This window comes from Podarcis erhardii (assembly GCF_964252035.2).
Source record: "Podarcis erhardii genome assembly, chromosome: 16".
Classification (NCBI taxonomy): Eukaryota; Metazoa; Chordata; class Lepidosauria; order Squamata; family Lacertidae; genus Podarcis; species Podarcis erhardii.
This window is the reverse complement of record NC_138514.1, coordinates 30,966,813-30,984,195: the sequence shown is the minus strand read 5'-3', so window position 1 is coordinate 30,984,195 and position 17,383 is coordinate 30,966,813. Positions and strand designations below refer to the sequence as shown.

General features: G+C 47.4%; 1 protein-coding gene across 9 annotated transcripts in view; it reads left to right on the top strand.

The window, feature by feature from the left end:
* Positions 1–17,383, top strand: part of SGSM2 (small G protein signaling modulator 2) — an 82,968-nt gene that overhangs the window by 10,438 nt on the left and 55,147 nt on the right. For all 9 annotated transcript variants that reach the window (XM_081843465.1, XM_081843462.1, XM_081843461.1 and 6 more), the window contains exon 2: positions 5,380–5,455. In XM_081843465.1, coding sequence (XP_081699591.1) covers positions 5,380–5,455 — 76 coding nt within the window. The remainder of the gene's footprint in view (positions 1–5,379; positions 5,456–17,383) is intronic.

The window sequence follows — 17,383 nt, the reverse complement described above, 5'->3', positions numbered from 1 at the left end:
ATTAATTTTTAAAAGATTTTACAAATTCTTTTAGACAACGCTCAAAGCAAATCTCTCATATCCCTTGACTTCCCACCAGCCTTCCATGGTGTTTTCTTACCATATAAAACTGCTATATTTCTCATATTCTACCCATCTTATACATTAATTCTAACTTATTAAACTACCAATTCTCATCTGTTGTTATACTTTAAATCCTGCATATGTTTTAACATAATCACGGTTTTTTTAAATCAAATATTCCACGAAATATTTCCATTCTTCAATAAATTTTCTTCTTTGATTCTATCAGTCAGTCTAGCCATCTCAGTTTATTTCATCTTCATAAGCCAATCTTCTTTCATTGGGACTTCTTCTTTTCAACTTATTTTATTTTACTTATGATTTTCAATTTTATACATTTCAGCAATTTTACAATCATTTTAACATTTCAAAGCTCGACTGCCTTCCCCCTCTTTCTGCGGTTCCTTAAATTTATTTTTTGCATTTTCTGCGTTTTCCAAATTAACTTAATTTACTCATTTATTCATCTACTTTAAATATATATTCTTATAAAACTGCAGGTTATTACAATAATCCTGCCAATGTTCTTATCTGTTTACAGTTTATTTATAAATATTCAATAAACCATTTCCATTCTTTTTTTTTTTTAAAAAAAAGTTTGTTGTCTTGATTTCTTATTTTTCCGGCAAGTTTCACCATTTCTGCATATTCCATAAGTTTTCGTATCTGTTCTTCTTTCGCTGGGACTTCTTCTTTCCACTTTTGCACATAGACTATTCTTGCCACCGTTGTAGCATACTTAAACAAATTAAAACTATTCCTTCGAAAGCTCTGGACCAGTTACACCTAACAGAAAGGCCTCAGGTTTCTTGGGAATCATTACTTTAAACATTTTTTTAAAAAAACTCATTATAAAATAATTTCCCAATAGCCTTTCACCTTTATGCAGGTTGAACCGTGTTTGCTTTCCAAGTGTGCTGGTTCTGGGCCAGCTTGTCCACTTTGGCTGAGTGACTGTTGGCTCCTTCCTCAATGGCAGAGTAAGTCCAACCAAAATCCTCCTCAGCCCCTAGCCAAGAGCACTTGAGCCTTCGGCGTCTGCTTCTTCTTCCATCCTTCTGTGGCTTCCAGTGATGGATTTCTCCCTGATGGGCCAAACTCCAAGCCTGGAGTGTATTGGCGACTGCTATCTGCCTTCTGCTCGGCAATGTAGCTTCTGTCCTGATTTCGTGTCCTCCTGGATCAGATCCACGGCTGGCTGGGCTTTCACAACACACGGCGCTGTTGCCTCTCCAGCCTGCCCACACATTCTGTGGCTGTGAGTCAGCTGTGCTGGGCACATAGCTGTCAACTTACAGATTTGAAAATAAGGGACCAGCAGCCATGAAAATAAGGGATCTGCAGTCAAAATAAGGGATTTTGCTTAGCTTATACAGAAATCTGGCACTGATGGAGCCATGCTGCTTTTGCTGCTACTGACTGTGTTTTGCAGGGGGTTGGACTAGATGATCCTAAGGGTCTACAACTCCGACCAAAGAAGAGTGGCAGACAAAACTGATGAACGACGTCGAGATGGCAAAGCTTACAGGCAGAATTAGAAAGCAGGAAGAGGACCTCTTTAATAAAGAATGGGGAAAGTTTATAATTTATTTGAAAAGCTATTGTAAAGAGTTACATACATTGGTAGGATTGACAGAAAACTTGTCGTAAAAATTTGAACTATGGATGGACAAATGATTTATAAAAATAGAGTTATGAAAGGCATGCAGAGGAGGAAATCACTACATTAAGATGCTGTACTGGTTGGAGGGTATGCTAAGCAGCACGTTGGGACTGCTGTCGTCCTGGCAGGAGGAGTTCCATCGGCCCTTCCCCACCCAAGAGAGAGAGAGGGAGGGAGGGAGGGAGAGAGAGAGAGAGACTCTTGCCCAGCCGCCCGCGAGCCTGGCATGAGGCGGTTGTGGCGCCACGGCAGCCGCTGAAGCACCACCCTTCTGCGTCCCTCCCCATCCCCTCCTCTTCCTCCTCCCTCAGGCTGCCTCCTCACCCGCCGCTGCCACCTCCGGCTTCCCCTGGCAGCGCGGCGGAAGTCTTGCAAGAGGGGGGCTGCCTGACCGCCCGCTGCCACCCGTCTTCTCACAATGCGCCCCTGAGGGGGAAAAGGGAGAGACGGAGATGCGGCAGCTCGTGCACGTGCTCTCTCACGCGGCGGAGGACCCCGAGCTGCTGCTTCCCTCCCGAGCCAGGCGAGCATGAAACCCGGGAAATTTAAGGGACATCATCAATATGGGACAGCAGCGGGACACGGCGCTGGGATAAGGGAGTTTCCTGCCAAATAAGGGACGGTTGACAGCTATGGGTGGGCAGCCTCTTGTCATTGCACCCCTCTTAAGTTGCCCGGTCGTGGTCGACGGGAGAGGAGAACAGGTTAGCAGCTAGCTGCCTCTTGCCAAGTGTTGCATCGCTGTTCCCTCAAGTGCAGGAACCTGGGAAGATTTTGGCAGCCCACCCACATTCCCACACCGCAAACATGCTTCTCAAGTGGTTTCAGGATCCAACAGTCTTGCATTCTGCTTTGGGGAGATGCTATTTCATACAATGTCCACAGCACCCACCTGTTCCACCAAACTTGTAACTCTTATCATAACAAAGAAACGAGAGTCATCTGGCAAATGGCTTGTTTTTGAGAAACCCATAGGATTTATCCTGCAGTGTTTTTACTCCTCACTGCCTCCTCCTTTTCGGATAGACACCCTAGACAGGCTTCAGTGCCCTGTGCAGCAAGCGCTTGGGCTCAGAACTGGTTAAGCACTTGGGGGCGACTCCAGCTGTGTTTTCATGTCCTTCTAAAACACACTTCGCCAACTGGGTGTCCTCCAGATGTTTGGAGCTTCCAGCTGTCATACTCCCATCCCAAAACAGAATTCCCCAGGAAAAAGGGATCGATTGTTTAACCGTTTTGGGGAACTGTAGCTCTGTGGACAGAATAGAGATTCTCAAACCACCCTCAGTGCCCTTCAATTCCCAGGATTTTGGGGGGAAAGCCATGTTTGAAAGTACAGTGGTACCTCTGGTTACGTACTTAATTTGTTCCGGAGGTCCATTCTTAACCTGAAACTGTTCTTAACCTGAAGCACCACTTTAGTTAATGGGGCCTCCTGCTGCCGCCGTGCCGCCGGAGCACGATTTCTGTTCTCATCCTGAAGCAAAGTTCTTAACCCAAGGTACTATTTCTGGGTTAGGGGAGTCTGTAACCTGAAGCATATGTAATCCGAGGTACCACTGTATTTAAAGTGGCATGATGCTGTTTTAAATGTGTAGTGCAGATGGGACTTTAGCCAGCATTCCATAGCCAGCAAATGAATTTGATCATAGAATCACAGAATTGTAGAGTTGGAAGGGACCCCAAGGGTCATCTAGTCCAACCCCCTGCAATGCAGGAATCTCCACTAAAGCTTCCATGACAGATGGCCATCCAGCCTCTGCTTAAAACCCTCCAAGGAAGGAGAGACCACAACCTCCCATAAATAGGATGTGGGTTTTTGGGGGGGCGGGGGGCGGGAGTCAGTGTCTCTGAATTTTTTCCTGAAAAAATGTTCTGCTTCTGCAAATCTCAAGTCTGCTGATCCATTCCTTTTGTGGACTGGTGGCGTAGTTTTGGCTGTCTGGTGAATGGCGGTTGCAGCCAGAACGCTGGGAAAAGAAGGAATAAATAATCAAACAGGCAAACCTGGCTGTGGCTCCCCACTCACATTTGGCTTGGCCAAAGATCCAGAGACAATAATGTTTTCCAAAGCAAGCGAAGGGGGTGGGGTGACAGCTTTGCAATGCTGCCATCACACTTCTTCTTCTTCCTGCAGAGGTTCTTGCCTGTTCAGTGTGCTCCTTCGTTTTCCTTCCCTCCTCTGCCTTAAGCCAATTGTTTGCAAATAATTCTTCTTTCAATTTGCTTTCTGTCCAGCTGTGCTGGGAAGCATCTTTTTTCCCCAGTGGTGCTTGCTGCAGAATGTCAGTGCAAACAAAAACAAAACCCTCGGTGCCTTCCTGCACGGCCTCCTGTTCGATTTGCTCTGATCCTGCACTCATTTGGCTTTGTTCTAAGGCAGGCGTGAAAGGTCACTGCGAGACATCTTTCGGGGATGCTTGGCTCCTCCTTGCAGGGCGGAGATTTATTTGTTTGTTTTTGTTCTGCTGCTGTCGAAAAACAGCCAAACGCACAGGGTTAGAGCACTGCTTTCTTTAATACACTGACACAGCAACACCCAGCAAAAACCAGCGAGGGCCATGGGATTGTCACTTAGACTGAACATCAAAGCAGGCTTGCATGCTAGACAGAAACAGGTATAAAAGCTCCCTCGAGACAGCTGCTTGTTTTAGGAGGATTGGAGGGGTGATTTGGAGCAGAGGAAAATTAGCAGTTTTCCATCTGCTACTTTTTCTCTTTTCCTAATTAACTGCTCCCCCTTAAGAGGACTTAGTGGCAAGAGCTCACCACTCTGTCATCTGGCGGAAATAAAGGATCGGCAGAGACACCCATTGGCATGAGGGGGGCACCAGAGGGCAGCCTGGCAAAGGCCCCTTCGACATTGGCCCGGGGAAAATCAGTCCCCAAGACCCTGGAGGATCTTTGCCAGTCAAAGCGGTTAATACCGGGATAAAGTCATAGAATTGTTGAGTTGGAAGGGACCTCAGCGGTCATCTTGTCCAACCCTCTGCAATGCCATTGGGATAGATGGTCAATACATTCCTCTCATTCATAGAGTCAGTGGGAACATAGGACAGAGAACTCAGCCTTCTACTGAATTAGAACATCTACAGTATCTCACTGTTGTCTGCACTGACTGGCAGCAGCTCTGCAGGTTCTAGGTCACCCTACCAGGAGATACTGTTGAGGACTGATCCTTGGATTATTATTTTTTGCATGGAATAGCAGGTTGTAGACTTGTGGAATTGTAGAGTTGGAAGGAACCATGAGGGTCATTTAGTCCAACCCCCTGCAGTGCAGGCATCTTTTGCCCGACGTGGGGCTCGAACCCACAACCCACAATGCTCTACCAACCGAGCTTTCTCAGGCCCGCCTGGTGCTCCACCACCGAGTGAGCTGGGGTCTTGCAGCCGAGAAGCAGAGCACATTTGCATGTGAAACTTCTGCGCTCAATGCTTGGCATCCCCTGTCATGAAGGAATCAGGTACCAGGTTGTGGGGAAAGATACTTACTCTGCCTGAGGCCTGGAAACCTGCAGTCTCTTTAGGCGAAACTTGCCTAGACAAACAGCCCAACCTGTTGCCGGACTCTCTAAGGTTCTCCCTCTGCGTCTTTATGACCCGTCGAGTGTTGCTTTCCACGCATAAACTTCTTTATTTATTCCTGTTCAGGTGAAGCAGATCATGGAAGAAGCTGTCACCCGGAAGTTTGTGCACGAAGACAGCAGCCATGTCATTGCATTGTGCGGTAAGTGAATAATTGTTGCGTTGTCATGCACAAAACAGTTGCGTTATCATTGCATCACTGTGTGTGCGTGTGTGCGCGTGCGTGCGCGCGTATGCGCGCGCACTGCAACAGCTTTGCAGCCCAACAGAACCACAAGTTCTGTGCCTGGAATGCATGTTGCAAATCACGACTACATTAGCCACAGTTGAATACACCGGCTTTAATCAGATTGTAGAGTTTAGAGAGCCAGGAACTTTATTGCTGAGCCGTTGTTAGGAGACAAGGCAGATGTTCTGCCACTGTGCTAAGGCCCCTCCCTGATCACCAGCCGTTTTGAACCAGTGGGCACAGAATACCCTGTGTGCCCCTCCGCAGGAGGGAGGCAACGCAAGGCCTTTGCAGTGGTGGCTCCCCGCTTGTGGAATGTCCTCCCTGTGGAGACTCACCTGGAGCCCTCTCAGTTTAGTTTAAGGCACTCTTAAGTGAAGGGTTTTAAGTATTTCTGACCTCTTTTGGTGGGGCAGGATCTGCTGGCGCTGTCTTCTATTGGTATGGAAGCATGCGTTTTGTTTTTTAGGTTTTAGTATTTTTGTTGTGTTAGCAGGTCACTTTTCAGTCATTTTTAGGAGCAAAGTGACTAATCAAGTAACAAATTAATAACAATAACTCCCCTAGAAAGTACAGGCACTCTACTAACCCTTAAGATATTTGAAGATGGTCATTGCATGTCTCCACCTCGTTGGTTTCCCCTTCTGCTTCCTGAAAGACCTCTAGGTTCAGTTTCTGATCTCTTTTGTTGAGAGGATCGTGGATATATAGCATGGCACTAGATGGATAAAGTTTCCATTTGGGACAAACCTCTTTCACATGGTCCTTCTATGTAGTACATTCCCTCCTACTCAAGTATTTGAGTGGATCGTTTTATGTTTTGCTTCAGCGCCGTGCGGAGGTGAGTGCTGTTCCATTTGATTGACACCCGCTGTTCAACACTAGTGGTTTTTGATTGATTCCCCACTTTAAGGAAATAAAATAAGATCCCCCTGCTAGGCCTCTTTACTGGCACAGAGGCTGGTTTATTTTTGTTCGTTTTTTTTTGCGGAGTTGTGGCTTGTGCTTCAAGTGACAGTTTTATTGGCAACCTTTTTTCATTTCGCTTTTTCTTAACAACACCTGAAACGTTAGTTGCTTGGCAGCCCTTCCCAGCTAGGAAAAGGGTTGTATTACAAGCTGCCTCCCCAGTACCCCAGGAATGTCTTTTTGCAGTCTCTGGAGAGATGGGAAGTGTTTGCAAAGTTTATGCAGAGCATCCCCAGCAGGTCGGATGGTTGTGCTGAAGGGTGGCGAGGCGCAGCACATGGTTAACCTATGGAACTCTCTGCCACAAGAGGCAAGGATGGCCATCTACTTGGATGGATTTAACAGAGGATTGGACAAATCTATGGAGGGCAAGGTTATCAAGGGCTGCTCACCACAATGACTATGTTCTAACTTGAATGCCAGCAGCAGTCTGTGTGTGGTTTGGGAGCTGCACGGCCAGGGAAAAAACAATGCTATCCAGGGTTGTAAAGACTGCAGAGAGAATAATTGGGTGCACTCTTCCCACCTTCGATCAAATCTATGCTGCCAGGTGCCATAAGAAAGCGGCAGAGATAGCGCAGGATAGTATGCACCCCGGAAATGATTTCTTTCAGCTTCTGCCTTCTGGAAGAAGGTATAGGGTTATAAAGGCCAGGACTAGCCGCCTGAGAAACAGCTTCTGCACAAATGCAATTCTGGTTCTAAACGCAGCATAAGGGGTCTCTGTAGTATAGTGTATTTTAAAATGGGGTTTCAGAGTTTTTAGGGGTTTCTGAATGTTTTATGTAGTTTTTATGTAGTTTTATGTAGTTTTGTAGTAGTTTTATGCAGTTTTTCAATTTCGTTGTTCTGCATGGGACAATGACAATAAAGATATTGTATCATATATATCGTAATGCTTCTGAATGCCAGCAGCTGGAAACTGCAGGAAGGGAAAGTGCAGGTTTTGTATTCAGGTTGTGCTTGGGGGTGTCCCACAGGCATCTGGTTGGCCACTGTGAGAACAGGAGTAGATGAGCCACTTGCATGATCCAGCAGGGTTCTTCTTAACGTCATTCAAATTATTACATTATTCAAATTATCAGGAAGATGTTTAATTGTGTTTTTATATTTCGTTGGGAGCTGCCCAGATCAGCTGGGTCAGCCCAGTCAGATGAGTGGGGTCAGTGTTCGAAATTAGCCGGGCGCAAGGTGCATTTTGCTCTGGACTATTGGCCACTTGTGACAAAGTGATCTGGTCTGTTTGTTGTAGCATGTTGCCCCCTTTTTTCCTTTTTTACATTTTTCAATTAGATGTATACTAAAAGAGTAAAAACTGAAATGCAGCATAATCATACATCAACACATTATTCTAGAAAACATTATTATACCAATGTACTTAATTATCACAGCAGTGACTATTTAATAATCTTAGGGTAAATATCAATAATGTCAGTGATCAATTATGAACCTGCCTATTGTGTTCAGTTGCAATCTCTCCCCGTCCCAGCTTTTTTCTTTAAGTCTTTAAATTCACAGCATTTCATTGCAGATTTCCCTAATATACTCCGCTCAATATAGACATTTTTGCAACCAATTCCCCCTAGTAGGATGCATTTTTGTACGTCATTTTCACTAATACGTGCATTTTAATGCGTTCTTGTGAACACCTTTACCCTGCTATATGCATTCCTTAGCTGGAGAACTGCATTGCAGAAAAGCAATTCGCCCACCCAGGTCTTGGTTACACAAGCCAGTTGAGTTCCCTCATCCATGATCACATCATAGATAAGGCTGCTTCTTACTCCTGCACTGACCTGCCATTGAACAGCCCAACCAGGTTAGGAGCCTGTGTAGCCAGGCAGCCAATTCTCTGCTGGATAGGATCAGTCGAGGGGAATAGCCTGAATCAACAATTAAATGGCTTTGTCTACTTGCAAATCAATCGGGTCTCTCTTGATTTAAAACCAAGCCTGATAAGCACTTTTTTAAAAAAGTCAAATAAACCAGTCTGGTCTGGGGCTATTAACTTGTGTAGGAAGATTTTTAGGCGGTTGGCCAAGATTGATGTGAATATCTTTCTGTTTTCTTCTCCCCCTAATGCCTCAACAAATGAAACGGATTTGTAAAAATGTTACATGGAAGAAGAAGGAAAAAAAAAAATACGAGGCACTACACTTCTGTAAAACAAAAAAATATTAAAAAAAATAAATAAAACGAACAAAAAAAAAAAAAAGTCAAATAAGCCTGAGCTTTGCAGACAGATTGATTCTGTGCACAGTTCCACATTCCGCACACTTGCAGAGTATTGTGGTCGATAGACAGCCCTGGTAATGAGCGACGCTGTGCTTCCTGAGGCCCGAAAATCGATGCAACACCCTGATCTCTTGTCTGTCTTGTAGGAGATGGAGTCAAGCAGCCTTCAGGGCATTCATTGCCTGCGGTCACTGAGCCTGGGAGCTGTCTGCATCAAATTCATCTGTCTGGAAAGTGGGGGTGCGGCTTTGAGGCTTAAATGCAGGCCACCCCAGTCAAACTTAATGCAGCTTTCTGGACAGTGTTAGAAACTCAGATATAGTATAAGCTAATCACCAAATTCCTGCCAACCTAGCCATTCAAAAGCATGTCAAAGTGAAGTAGATAAATAGGTACTGCTCTGGCGGGAAGGTAAACAGCGTTTCCGTGCGCTGCTCTGGTTCGCCAGAAGCGGCTTAGTCATGCTGGCCACATGACCCGGAAGCTGTACGCCGGCTTCCTCAGCCAATAAAGCGAGATGAGCACCACAACCCCAAAGTCGGCCATGACTGGACCTAATGGTCAGGGGTCCCTTTACCTTTACTGGCAAAATGATGTTCCACAAGAGCAAAACGTGAGTACATTATGGAAGGATGGAATCGGAGAACTGTAGTTTTAGAAGGTGCCACAAGGGCCAACCCCGCCCCCCCGCATTGCAGGAACCACGGCCACATAATCCCTAGCAGATGGGCAACATCTCCCCAACAAAGGGGAGTCCACCACCATCTGAGGTAGTCCTTTTCCACTGTCAAACAGCTCTTGCCCTCATAAAGTTCTTCTGATGTTTATTGGGGTCTTTCTTCCTTGTCATTTGAACCCACTGGTTGGGGTTCTGCCTTCCGAAGCAGTAGATATGGTGGCCATATTCAAATATCACTTTTCAAGCCTTCAGGCGAAACACACCCAACTCCCTCAGCTGTGCAACCCCAGAGTCGGCCACGACTGGACCTAATGGTCAGGGGTCCCTTTACCTTTTAATCACCAAATAGGGACGTGGGTGGCACTGTGGGTTAAACTACAGAGCCTAGGACTTGCCGATCAGAAGGTCGGCGGTTCGAATCCCCGCAACGGGGTGAGCTCCCATTGCTCAGTCCCTGCTCATGCCAACCTAGAAGTTTGAAAGCATATCAAAAGTGCAAGCAAATAAATAGGTACCATTCCAGCGGGAAGGTAAACGGCATTTCTGTGCGCTGCTCTAGTTCACCAGAAGCGGCTTAGTCATGCTGGCCACATGACCTGGATACTGTACGCCGGCTCCCTCAGCCAGTAAAGCGAGATGAGCGCCGCAACCCCAGAGTCGGCCATGACTGGACTTAATGGTCAGGGGTCCCTTTACCTTTAATCACCAAATGGGACCTTAAACCTAGGTTACGGTCACCACAACAGAGTGTCTAGGCGTCCTTTTTTATACATTGCAATTTATTATTATTATTCATTTCATTTCTATATCTCTGTCTTTTAAAGGGGGGAAATCTCAAAATGGTTTCCAAGACTTTAAAACATCAAATAAAACAATCCAGAATAAAACAAATCCAAGCTTCAAGGAAAATATTTCAGATCCTTCTCTAAGTGACATTTTGCTTTCTCCATGCTTGTTTACCTACTTAATTTATAGAGCTGCCCCATAGCAGAAGTGCTCTAGGGAGCCAGTGTGGTGTAGAGGTTAGAGTGTCAGACCAGGACTTGGGAGATCCCTGAAGCTCCCTGGGTGACCTTGGAGTCAGTCACAGCCCCTTAGCCTACCTCACAGGGCCGTTGTAGGGAACTGACCAAGGAGGGGGTGAACCGTGTACAGTCATACCTCATGTTAAGTTTGCTTCATGTTGTTTTTTCAGGTTGCGTCCTGCGGCGACCCAGAAGTACCGGAAAGAGTTACTTCTGGGTTTCACCGCTCACGCATGCGCACAAGCGCTAAATCACACTTCGCGCATGTGCACAAGTGCCAGATCGCACCACGCACCTGCGCAGATACGGCACTTCACGTTGCGGGCTTTTCACATTGAGAATGGGCCTCTGGAATGGATCCCATTTGCAACCAGAGGTACCACTGTACTCCTTGGAGAAAAAGTTGGGATATACAGTGGTACCTCAGGTTATAGACGCTTCAGGTTACATACGCTTCAGGTTACAGACTCCGCTAACCCAGAAATAGTACCTCGGGTTAAGAACTTTGCTTCAGGATGAGAACAGAAATCGTGCTCCGGCGGCGCAGCGGCAGCAGGAGGCCCCATTAGCTAAAGTGGTGCTTCAGGTTAAGAACAGTTTCAGGTTAAGAACAGACCTCCAGAATGAATTAAGTTCTTAACCCGAGGTACTACTGTAAATGCAATAAATAAGCTCTTCTGCTTACCTGCTTAAGAAAACCAGAGGGGCCAGCCAGATGGAGATGAGAGTCACCAACTTGGTGGTCGCCCTTGGACTGACGCCAATCGCAAAAGGCACCTGGGGAATTTCTAACGCTGTTTCTTGATGCTGTGAAGCCAAGCCGGCTCACCTGTCCACCTCCCTGAGAATCACTTCCTCTTCTGTGATGCTTATGTGGAGGAGAGCAAGAAAGCACTTGGGGAAGGGACCTTAGCTCTCTGGTTTGCATTTAGATGCTGGGAGCAGCCCCTGCCTGCAACCCTTTAGGGCTGCTGCCATCCACTGTAGACCTGTGGTTCTCAAACTTTTTTCTCTCGGCCACCCTTTCAGAGTAAAAATTTGCTTGGGCCACACCCGATTCTTTCTTGATTAAGAAATAGGTTGGAAAATGCAAAGAAACAAATCCTACCAGTGCTTGATTCGTAACACAGAACACCACTGCTTTATAATATGATCGTGGGGCATCCAGAAAGTATACTGTAAAACAATGCAGCTGCATAGGAACATGACTCAACACCCCCCCCCCCCAATATAATGATAAAGGAGCCTCCTGCAAACTAAGTGAGAGGCGCGATCTTGCTTTCACTGGGATTCCAAAGGCAGATCTGTATATCGACGCTGCCCCTGGCACCCAGGAAGCCCCAATAAAGAATGGGAGAATGAATCCCCACTGACTGGCAGCGAGGCTGGCAAAACCTCAGACCCAATCAAGAGAGCCCAAACTGTTGGGTAAGGAGAAGTGTGCTTGCAGGCGAGTGACTCACCCTCTTGTGTGGGGCGGCTTTCAAAAATAGAACGGGAACGAGCCTCGCAACAAGCTGGATGAGAAGGGAGATAAGCAGATATAGATAATATGAGAACGTAAGAAGGAGCCTGCTGGTCCTATCTCGTCCGGCGTTCTGTTCTCGCCATGGCCGGGCAGATGCAGGTGCAAAACCTGCAAGCGAGACCCAAGCGCAAGAGCGTTCTCCCCCTCCGTGGTTTCCAGCAAGGGGTATTCAGAAGCATGATCACCTCCAACTGTGGGAGCAGAGCACAGCCATCATGTCCAGAAGCCTTTTGTAGCCATGAATGTGTCTCATCCTCTAGGCTGGTAGCCCTCACTGCTTCCTGTGGCGGTGAGTTCCGTAGTTTCACTATGTACCACATGGAGAAATGCTGCATTTTATCTGCCCGGCATCTACCATCATTCAGCTTCATTCAGATGCCCACTGGTGTTACGAGAGAGGGAGAAAAACATTTCTCTATCCACCTCTTCCACGCCAGGCTTAATTTTATAAACTTCCATTATGTCGCCTCTTACTGGTGTTTTCTCTAAACTAAAAAGTCCCGGACGCTGCAACCTTTCTTTATAGAGGAATCGCCCCATCCCTTCAATCAGTTTGCTTGCCGTTTTCTGGAACCTTTTCCAACTCCTTTTTGAGGTGGGGCGACCAGAACCCTATACAGTACTCCGAAGTGCAGTTCGCACCGTAGATTTCTATAATAGCATTACAATACTGGCAGTTTTTATTTTAAATTCCAATGATCCTGAGCATGGAATTTGCCTATTCGTACACACACGCAATTCATAATCCGCCCCCCCCCCCCAATCAAGGCCATTTTTCCAAACCTGTTGAAAAGGCTTGGCAGTTCTCCTTTCAATTAGCCAAGGTGTGATCACAACAGCCAACCTCACCTCCGTTGCTTAAAAACACTAATTACAGGCACCCTCTCACATTCCGTGCGGGGAAGTGGATTCCTTCCCAAGCCTCACTAGGAGACCTTAGCAACTGCGAGGCAGCTGGCGAGCGATTAACTTGCATTATCATATCCATCAACACATATCCAGAGGCAGATATTAAACAGAAGCAAAGCAGTATCAGATTCATCTGTGATGCAGTGGGGGAAGCCAGAGGTGGAGATTGAGCCAGAAGCAGGCAGAGTTTGCCTCACTGCAAGAGTTTGCCACTGCTTCCTGTCTCTGCCCCTCCCTCTCACAGAGGTGTTTAAGCAGAGGGAGAAGAGGAGGAGATGGAGGGAGAAAGAGCAGGTAGCGAGCCTGGAAGGGATGGAAGAGGGAGGTTCTTCCCTTGTAACTCTAGATTTCATAGAATTTTAAATATTGGAAGGGACTGCAAGGGTCAAAGTAGGAATCTTTTGCCCAGCTTCGGACTCAAACCCATGACCCTGAGGTTTAGAGTCTCATGCTGCTATCGACTGAACTGTCCCCAGATGCCAGAGAAGGGGAAGCAGATTGGCCCGTTCTCCCCCCACCCCTCCCCTCTTGCGGAGTACAGAGCCTCATCATTGGGCTGGGAGGAGCACTTAGGCCTGCCAGAAGGAGAAGGGGTGGCAGCAGAGCTGGTGGCAGAAAGACAGGACACAGTCTTGTAGCCATGAACCAGGGGCTACCTTTGTAGGTGGGATCAGACACCCCCGCCCAGCAGGTACGTGGTGGAGCCGTAGCGGGAGAGAGAGAGTCCCTTGAGTGAATCTACTGCCTCTTCTTTTAAAGCTCTGTGGGAGGGATGTGTCCTCTGTTGGGACATCTGTATAGCTTCCATTCAGTTCTTTTTTTAAAAAAAGGTTTTTTATTCAAAATTAAAACAAGACATATTATCCAAAAACATATCACCCTTGTTTTTCCCTCCCTATTTTTCCTCCCTCCCCCCACCCTCCCACACAAAACCCACCCACACCCACCCCCTGACATCCCTCACTTCCAGTCTTTGGTTTCTCCGAGACTGCTGTTTTCTGCATGTTACACAGTTGTATAGATCCTCAAACTATTTAGCTGATTATTATCAAGAAAAGGTTTGTGAATGTTTATTCAAAACCTGCCAAGGAGTCCAGTTCACTTTGTTGCGTCTTCAGATACTTTGTAAAGGGTTCCCACTCATCTCACAGTTATCCTTGTATGTCAGTTTTGCCAGTTCTGCATAGTCCGTCAATTTTTCTTGCCATGATTCTTCAGTTGGGGTTTCTTCAGTCTGCTTCCGTTCAGTTCTAAAGCTCTTGCCTTGCTGCTGTTCCTTGGGGTCCTGTTTTCTGGACCTTACCCTTGCAGCTGAGCCTGAGCTACTATCAGCCTGAATAAAGACCTCTTCCTTGCTTTTCAAGGAACAGCTGCTGCCTTTGCGTTTTGGGGCTGGAGCTTGACAGCTTCCCTCCATCAGTTTTATGAATGAAGTCTGGGAGCATCGTAAAGGCTAGCAGATTCCCAGCCCACTTTCTCCAATCTGTCTGTAAGCCCCTGAAGCTTGTGCCACAATAAATCTGAGCCGTTTCCCCCTGTGCTGTGAGAATCTTGTTTGGCAGTCAAGAATAACCCTGGAGGCTGAAGAGCAGTGACTGGTATCAGAGGCCTTTGGAAGGGAAGCAACCGCATTGTCTCCTGGAGCTGTCCGTGGTGCTGATCTGGTGCTTTTCTAGTTAAGCTCCAGGATCCTTCAGGCTTTAGAGAACACCCTTCCTCTCCTTTCATTTAGCAGAGCTTTGGCTCATTTGATATTTACCCAGTGAGGGCTTTTGAGTGGAATATGACTAATAGGTTCTGTTCTTTGTGTGTGCGTGTAATATTCTGATCTTGTTCTTTTTGTAGTTGCTGGTAGCCTTGGGTGCTCTTTGAATGGAAAGTCAGGTTAAAAACCCTAAATAAATAATATCCAACTAGGAAGAGAGTTGGCTGGCTCAAAACATCACAAACTGCCAAGGCCTTTGTTCCAAACAATACACAAGTTATTCCTTCCCATAAGCCCAGGTTGGTGATATGGGCAGGGCAGCTGTGCACTTGGTCAGCGCAGAGAGCAGGGCCTTTCCCTTGCTGTGATCCACACTTTGCCTTCTCTGGCTCAAAGGTCCACCTCTGGAACCCTCTCCTAAGAACTCTGGGCTACTGAACACAAAGTTGCAGGCCTGGGATTCGGAGACAACTGCCCTCTTCCCTTCCATTGTTGTCTAGGAGGTGCTCTCGGGGGCCAGGGTCTCGCTCCAAAGAGGTGAAAGCCTTTCAACAAAAGCATTTATCCAAGAGAGTAGGGTTCCAGGTGCAGCATAGTCTGAACTAGTCAGGGTTGTAGAATTGTAGAGTACGAGGGCTGTCTAGTCCAACCCCCCTTCAATGCAGGGATCATTTGCTCAACATTGGGCTCCAACTCATGACCCTGAGGTTAAGAGCCTCATGCTCTACCGGCAGAGCTATCCCAGTCCATCTCAAGCACAGAGAATCAATCTAGCTTCCAAACATAATCCAGGAGCAATCAGGAAACAGCCCAGAGTCGATATCACAAGGAAGGGGGATTAGAAATGGGAGCTCAGCCCCAAAGTACAAGGCGCCGGGGGCCTGTGTGGTTTCTGGAAGGCTTAATAGGGAGACCTTCGATATAGTGGCTTCTAAGTCCACACCCTTACCCTAGCTGCTGGTAGTGTTGCTGCCCTGGGCTCCACTGGAGGAAGATGTGAGCACATAAGTCTATTCAATAATTAGCAACTGGTCAAGTTCTTGGGATTCTTTACTCATGAGCTGACAATCATTACGCCTGAGTTGTGAGATGACTCTGGACCCATAGATGAATGTAAGAAGAGCCCTGGTGGATCAGGCCCATCTAGTCTAGCCATCCTGTGCTCACAGTGGTCACCCAGATGCCCCAACCTGGAAGCCCCAAGGCAGGAGCTGAGCACAAGAGCTCTCTCTTCCCACTTGCGACCCGCAACAAACCGTGTCCAGAGGCATAATGCCCCCGACAGTGAAGTTCTTCCTTGGCTTGGACCTTTCAATGCTCAAGGAACAAGGGTTGGCTACCCATCCCCGGACAGCCCCAAGGATTTCCCAGCAGGTCACCCACCAGAGGGTATCTCTGGCACCAGTTCCAGGAGACCCTTGCCTGCTCCTCTGGGTCCTCCACCTGTGGACTGTCTCATCCGTCCTTTGAGGACTCGGTGTCTGGCGCTGGGTCAGAGCTGAGCATGACACCCTCCCCTCCCTCACTCTTAACGCCACCATCTGACAAGCATGTTCCACCAATGTGCAACACTGGAAGGCTTTGATGGTGCGAGCTTGGAGAATCCGGCGGCGAATTTCCTCCCTCTGTTCTGTGTAACCTTTTTCTTTTTCTCAAGCTCTCTGCCAGCTGCTGCTGCTGTGCAGTGGAACGATTGGACTGATCTGTCCATTGCAGCGTGAAGAGGCACATGCTACTTCACTTGCAGCTGTTACGCCCTTTAAGGGAGTGATGTGCCCATGTGGCCATGGGGACAGGATATGCTCTGCTTCTGTTTCCCATCTTGTAGAGCCAACAGAAACACTGCTGTCGTCATTAGATGACCAAGCCTTTGCCAATATCTTTACTGCCGGCACAGGGTAAATTCTTTGAATCGCACAATCCATTAAGTGCTATTAATAGCCATTGATGGTACAATATAATGGCAGCACGTTGCTTATTACCAGCAGGGACCAGGAAACTGCATACGACCTCTGTGTTTCTGTGTGGGTTGTGGAGAAGCTGCACAGGACCTTCTCTGTAGTGGCAGACGTAAGCTGTGGATGTCCCAGCAACCATCTCCAGTCTGGAAACGGCTCGCTGATATGCTCAGAAAAGGCGTTGCTTGAAAACTCATGCTACAGGGAAGGTTGGTGTAGATCAGAGGTAGGGAACCTGTGGCCCTCCAGATATTGTGGGCCTCTGAATCCCACCATCCCTGATGTGAGGAGCAGGTCAACAATAAATCACATGGCATAAGTGAAGTTAAGCCTACAAACAAGATCTGCTCAGGAGGTCATGCCTAGTGAGCACAGCAACTCAACCCAGTTGATCTTGCCTCTGTGAGGCAGTTGTGGGGACAGAAGGTCACTGCCTTTCCCCAGATGCCTAAGCCTCTTCCTCTCCCAGGTCCTTCCTCACCAATCTGAGACCACATCATGTCTGTCTTTGCTCCTCCCTCTTCACGCCTCTTCTGGTTCTGGGAGACCAGCAGGAGAGGGACACACCCTGGCCTCTTCACCAGCCTGACTCATCTCTGCCTCTTGGCCTCCCTTCTCTCTGGCTTCTGTCTCTGCTTCTAATTCGTGACTTCTCTCTGCCATAGACTTCCTGCTCACTAAACTCTGTTGCCTTCTCCCTTTGACCATTGATTGTCATCCCACCACAACTCCCCGGGCTCTAAGTCTTCTTCCCCTGGGGGTTCCCCAGCCTCCCACCACTCCTCTGCATCTGGCCAGTCCGTGACACCTGGTCATTGGTCATGATGGCTGGG